The following is a 6,859-nucleotide window of genomic DNA, read 5'->3' as shown; positions in this document are numbered from 1 at the left end:
GGGGCAGGGAACCTGGGGACAAAGGACACAGAAAAGGATGCAGTACATAGTGCCTTCTCCAGTTTGGTCTCTACTGGTAAGATCAGCCTTCAGGAACCACAGGTTCCTGATGCCAGTTGGAAGGTCTGAAGCAAGAAAGACTTACCTTGGTGGAAAAAGACCAGGTTAGGGAACACTTAAACTGGGAATGCACAAGTCCATGGGATCTGATCAGATGCATTCATGAGTGCAGAGGGAGCAGGCAGGTCTCACTGTTGGACCACTCTCAGCTATCTTTGCAAGGTGATGATGGTCGGGGGGAGCTGTTGCTGTGGACTGGAAGAATATAATTGATCTTGCTGTAGGGTAGCTTACACTAATTTTCTGTTTTTGCTTAGTTTTAATTGTGACAATTTTCTATGAGTATTTCTCAGAACAGGTGATTTGTGCAAATAAATAGAATTAGTCATTTTGATTTAAGATAGCTATACTAGACACATGCTTTTCGTATTTAATTTGATTGTTCGGACATCCTCTTGATGAATTGTTTTTCTGCCGTTGAGATTAATGGTTAAATTTTCACAAAGCTTATAAAAAAAATTACCTGTTTATGTGTTCTTTTGCAAACTCTAAATTGTTACACTACTACAGGGACGTGTGTGTGTGTAACACTAGCTTAAAAAAAAGCACAAAGGGGAAAATGTGTTCTGTGTATATTGGGCAGATGTGGTGCAGGAAAATAAATTAAGTAGTATGGAATGACTTGTATAATGGTTACAGTAAACGTCCCTTTTAAATATTAGACTTTCCTTTAAATTCAGCAATGACTAATGTTGAATTTTACATGCAAAAACTCAAAACTGTTGAATGATGTGTATACAATATAGAGATCTCCTGAGTTTTTAATGCTTATTTATCAGATAACTATGTTTTTCATTACATGTTGCCTAGAATTACTGGTATATTGAACTTGCCTTTTTCTTATGTTAGTGTTAGTATATTTCTCTTAGTGTTTTCCTTTTTAAGTATTTATTTACCTCACTACTGGAAGTAATTTTTTGAATTTTGCAGATTTTTAACTCAAGATCACTCAACTGGGAGAGATGGAGGAGACTGACTTTTTTGTTTGGTCGCTCTCTCCCCCCCCCCGCTCACTTCTGAGTGCTAATGCACCGACAAGACAATAGTTCATTCCATATTCTCATGAAGCAGCACAAGCCATTTAAGTGTACTTATGAATTCAGTAGATTTTACAGTTATTATTTATTATCGTAGCTTTACAAGCCATCTTAACTGCATACTTTTTTGGGTTTTAAATGATCATTACTTGTGAGAAATGCAAATGCATTGAGTTCACATTCACAGTAGATGCCTTGAATCTTGTGCCTTGAATCTTGTGTATATGTGTTTATAAATCTATTTATATGGAAAATCATGTGGTGTTTTTACAGGCTATGAGAAGACAGATGATGTTTCAGAAAAAACTTCTCTAGCTGATCAAGAGGAACTAAGAACTATATTCATCAATCAGCCCCAGCTAACCAAATTCTGCAATAATCATGTCAGGTATTATCTAGGGGTTTTGTTAATACATATTTAATTTCAGAACACTGCATGTTGCATAGCAAAAATGAAGAAAAGGTTCTCTTTTTTTCCACTTCTGCCATTTGCTCTGACCACTAGAGTCTCAGACTCTGCAGGGGGGAATGAAGTGAAATGAGGAGAGCAGCAGAGCTGTTTCAATTAGAAACCTGACCTTCCAAATTTTTAAGAACAGAATGGGAAAGATACAGATGCTTTACAGCTGCACCATCATCACGTCCCTAGAGTATGGGTTTGTTATTCAGATTTCAGTTCAGTTGAAGTTCAGATCATCTTTGAACATAGGGTACTTGTCTGGGCCCAGAGCTGCAGGCCCGGGGCCTGCCCTACCTGCTCTGTCGATGGTGGTGGTGCGACTGTTTGCCTGCCACCTTCTCTTTATTTTTATCCTCTCCTCCTCGCCTGTAACTGAGTGGCAGCAGAGCTCGACTGCTTTCCACAGAGTGGGCAGAGGTGACCAGGGAACTTCTAGCCTCAACATGGAAGCTCAGGACAGTCTCTGTGGGTGGTGGGCGCTTCCCTGGGTTAGCCGGTTCATGGACTCCTGCAGGACTGTCTCTGTAGAAGTCTTTCGGTTTCGCTTTTAGCCAAAACAAATCTGTTTGCTAGCACAGAAATCACAGAAGGTTCTGTTTTATTTGAAAGGCTGTATAACTGAGAGGGAAAGAATACATTTGAAGAATTTTTTGTACTGTAATAATAGCACGTGTTTTTGTCTCTCTCTGTCAGCACTGCGAAGTACAACATAATCACATTCCTGCCAAGGTTCCTTTATTCCCAGTTCAGAAGAGCTGCTAATGCGTTTTTTCTTTTTATTGCATTACTTCAGGTAAGATCAACAACAAGATGCTAATGTTTTAAACTTGTTAAGAGAGTATTTATACCATAGAGTGTGTTTTGCAGAGATACTGAGGTTGGTGTACCGTTCTTTCTGAGCCTCTCAGAATAGCTGTGTTGTATAGATGTACCTTTAATAAATGTTTGATTTTGTGGGAGTTTTTTTAATCCTTGGAGATAACAAAATACACACAAAGATTCTTCTGTAAAACAGGTAAAGTATAGCTGAAATACTGCCAAGTGCAAAAGACTGTTGTGACTGGAAAATCCTCTTTAAAAATATCTGGCACACACAGAAAAATGTTACCTGTAGCTGGCATTTCTCAGCACTTACTCAGTGCTTATTCAGGTTTCTTTGCTTCTACTATAAGTGCTTGGAGCAGTTTCTTAGGATACATCTGCACAGGTAGCTTACACTGTTTTCTAGGGGAAAAAATCTGAAGTTCAGGGTTTCGTTAGGTTGTCTGCCTGCAAACCCATGGCTACTAAATAAACATCCTCTTGACCCCATCTGGCATCTCAGGGTAATCTAGTGGTCCAGCAGTGTTTCTTGTAGTGCCACTGTGCACGTCAAGCTAGCGACACAGAATATGAGGTTTCAGAAGCTGTTTGTTAGGACTTAACAAGCCCACTATCTCCTATCAGGCTGTCAGTGAGACCACACTGGCAGGAGTAGGAAATACGGAGTAATGGAACCAGGGTATGGGCTGGTGCCCATTTTACTTTCCTATTGCCTTGTGTAATTGGAATGGGGGAGTTTGGGCATACATGTAGGGAGGAATAAAAGGGTAGGAATGGCTGGAGAAGTAATAGATCCCTTTCCCTTGTAGCCAACACATAGGCACTTGCCCAACAGTAACTTTCTGCCTGTTTTTGATTTAATTGCTTGAAAAATGTGGTCTAGAGTAACCTGGAAAATAGATCTATATTGGTCTTACTCCAAGGAACTTGGCATATGTACATATAACATCCTGTTTTCTTTCAGAAGCCCAGTGTAGTGGTAGCAAAAAGAAATTTATGTAATTTATAAATAACATTGGCTGTTTTTCAAAACATTGTATGATAAATTGAGGATGTCTTTTAACCACATTGAGGCACTGCTTATTAGTGTACTCTTTTCTTGCAAAGATCTCATTGTAGTCAGGTGGGCTGCATTGCCCATTATGAGTCTGTTAAAGCAGCAGTCCTTTAACCTATCAATGTTGCCATTAAGAACTGTAGTCAATAAAAAGGTAAGTATGGATAACCATCCATATATATCATGTAAGTAGCTGCATCTTTTCAGCATTTACTTTACATACACATTTGCTTGCGTCATCTGTGCCCATACCTGCTTAGCAAAAATGGATTTCTTACAATAGTCTGGCAGAAAGCAGCTATTTGAAATTTTTCAAATAATAACTAGTACTGATACAAAATATCTCTTGGAGATTAAAACTCTAAGGAGGTAAAAATATCTTGGACTTGTGTCCACTCTAACAAAAATCTAAACTGAAAAAATTAATTGTATTTTATAAATATGTATTTTAATTTCATTTGAAACACAGAAAAGGAAGATTAATATTCTGCAGACGCTAAAACCTTTGAAAGTGACTCCACTGAATACTATGCTATTTAAAATGCAAATGTTGTTTTGCTGTATCAGCTGCTTTTAAATTGAAGACAGTAACCCTCTCTTGGAAATAATCAGTACCATGTCTAAAAAGTTAATCCAGTTGCCTTTTCTGTATTTGCACAGAAAGTACTGCTGCTTGTATTAAAAATATGTTTTCAACCAGCAATGCAAACAAATTTTTTCTCTCTTTTTTTTTATTTTTTTTTTGTAGCAAATACCAGATGTATCACCAACAGGCCGTTACACAACATTGGTCCCTCTCTTATTTATTTTAGCTGTAGCTGCAGTGAAAGAGATAATAGAGGATATTGTAAGTATTTAACAGCAATATTTTGTAAATAGCTTTCAAATTTTTCATAGATTATATTACAAAAATTTTGTTGAATAATTCTGCGTTGAACTATTCTTGCCTTCTGGATGCTTTTGAAAGCTTTTGAAGCTACTTACTTCAGAAGATGAAGTCTTTAGAATATGGTGTTATGATTTGAAAGTGTGTTTACTATATATACAAGTGACAATAACATGGCAAAACAGTGACTGTTGTGTTTATTATATAGATGGTTTCTAGTCAAATGATTCTCAGTAATGGAGTACCCGCATATTTTTAAAGTGTGAACTGGAACCAAAGACTTCACAGAACCCAGTCACGTCTAAAATATTGTCAGTTTTGTCAAACAAGGGCTCTACTAAAAGAAGATTGGAAGCTACTGAATTAATCTCAGATGGAATCTATTTTAAAATGAAATAACCTTTAAATATTTATTTGGTTAGAAATTTTTTTTTTTTCTTCCTGCATGAGCAGAAGCAGAGTCCTTTACTCTCTCTAATTATACTTATGAGCTGGATTTAAGCTCAATCTGTGAATGAGATACTTGACTATCATTTTATGGCAAAATTGTGAGAACTTCTGGCTTTAGTCACAATGAAGAAAGTAGGATTAAAAAAATCTTCCCAGGATCCTTTTTATTTTTGCATCTTTGTTTGAGGTGCCTTTAAAAAAATAGATAAGCCCTCAGGAACTCAGTTGAGGATCTAGGAGGTGCAGAGTCCAAAGCATCTTCACTTGTCCTCTGTACCTGAAACTGGATAGATTTTTGCTTCATGATCAAATAATTCCTGGACCTTTCTAAGAAGTATATTTTAACTTGCTACTGGAATTATAATGTGACACTTCTAGTATGTTTAGAATAGTAATCTATTTGGTTTAATACATTTTAGATGAATGAGTACAAGTCACTAATGTGCCATTTTTAAAGTTTTAAAAATGAATTTTCCCCAGTTGTCAAATCCAGGTCCATGCATCAGATACATCTCTTTATTTCTAAAGTCATATGCATAAAATGCTTGGTTTCATTGTTGTGACTTTGCACACTTTTGTAGACAGCAAGGGGAATAGACCTTTTTTCATTTTTTTTTCCCATTGGTCTAACCCAGTGCAATTTACTGTTGGTCTTTCATGTCTTGATGCTGTGTGAGCTGCTGATGCCTGATGGCCAGGAACAGACACAGAACACTTGTCCTTTTTAGACAGGTTCCCCCACCTATGCCAAGCTTTCCTTGGCGCTTTCCAGTCAGTGTTTGTGGTAGTGGTTGTTTTGCTTTCTTCTTGTATTGAATGAAAACTTTAAAAGAGCTGGGGCATTGTCATGGTCGAAGTGTCCATTCTGACTTCTGTTTTGTGGGTAGGAAAAGGAATTTCAGGATCTGTTTCACTTCGTACAAAAGAAGTTGGGGTTTTCTGAGTACCTTCCTGCCTACTCTTCACTGAAAGCTTATGGTAGGACCTCTCTAATTTGCATAACATAGTTGAGCCTTTTAGTTGATATCTTTTGTATCTGAGGAATTAGTCTTGATGATTTACCAAATTGCTCTGGATGCTAAGAACTTCTTCATCCACTCTTGTTGGTTTAGTTCTGCAGATATGTTATATGGAGGACAAGAACTTAGATACAACATAGTATGGCAGAGTGACTTCTCCACTAGAGAAGTAATGTTTGCATTTTTTTGTATTGTAGGCTGTTCCCTTGATTTTTGGAAAGGGTGGCCGTTAGTATAGTCTTTTCCTGCACACGAATAGCAGGCTTCCTGGGAGCACCAGATTTATTGTGTTTGAGCAGAATTACAACGTATGTGCATGATGTACATGATCAAGAGGAAGAGTAGTGAGCTGCAAAGCAGCTCTGAAATGGAGGGTGGCTGGTCACATGCTGCGTTTCTTGCTGATACAATCAACTCAGTCTTCTCCTCAGTTACTCTGTGAATGGATGGTAGGCAAGACATATTGTCCTCCTGGGTTGTATGAAGCTCCTGGGCCGCAGAGTTGAGTGGTCTTGTGAGAGACAATGAGGTTTCTATTAAATGGTTTTGTTCTATTTTGCATTTCTAGTATTTGCTGCCCTATAGTCAGCTTCTCCTTAATATCTTTGTTGCCTTTTCTTTACATAAACAAAATCCCTTTTAAAAAAGCCATAAAATCAATTCATGTTCTTTCAGATATTTTTAACCATTCTGCTGTTAATACTTACAGACTTGCACCATCTGTCAGTGTCTAGGCAAATATAAAACTAAGGCTTCTGCTACTGTACAAAGTGTCCTTTTTAAAATTATCTCATCTGCTTGCTTGTCTTTTATGTCATTTGTTTCTACCATTTGCTCTTTGCAACTTGAAGTGTACAGTTTGGCGTAGGGAACAGGTTTAGTGGTTTTTGCATATATCAGCTAAAACAATAAAATTCTCTTTACCAAATGCTACAGAGATACCTAAAGGCAATTCAAATACTGTTTTTCTTTCTGTTAAGTTTACATTGTCTCAGCATGTAGTTTATT

At 37.3% G+C, this 6,859-nt stretch overlaps 1 protein-coding gene across 1 annotated transcript in view; it reads left to right on the top strand.

Moving 5' to 3' along the window:
• The window catches only part of LOC104168594 (phospholipid-transporting ATPase IA-like), a gene marked incomplete at its 3' end in the record, with an annotated part of 42,585 nt that overhangs the window by 1,627 nt on the left and 34,099 nt on the right, over window positions 1–6,859 (top strand). The window contains exons 3-5 of the mRNA XM_009709223.1: window positions 1,431–1,545; window positions 2,311–2,410; window positions 4,245–4,343. Of these exons, the coding sequence (XP_009707525.1) occupies window positions 1,431–1,545; window positions 2,311–2,410; window positions 4,245–4,343 (314 nt within the window). The remainder of the gene's footprint in view (window positions 1–1,430; window positions 1,546–2,310; window positions 2,411–4,244; window positions 4,344–6,859) is intronic.

This window comes from Cariama cristata, unplaced genomic scaffold (assembly GCF_000690535.1).
Source record: "Cariama cristata isolate BGI_N322 unplaced genomic scaffold, ASM69053v1 scaffold44191, whole genome shotgun sequence".
Taxonomy (NCBI): domain Eukaryota; kingdom Metazoa; phylum Chordata; class Aves; order Cariamiformes; family Cariamidae; genus Cariama; species Cariama cristata.
Note: the sequence above shows the minus strand (reverse complement) of the source record. Positions and strands in the feature narration are given on the sequence as shown.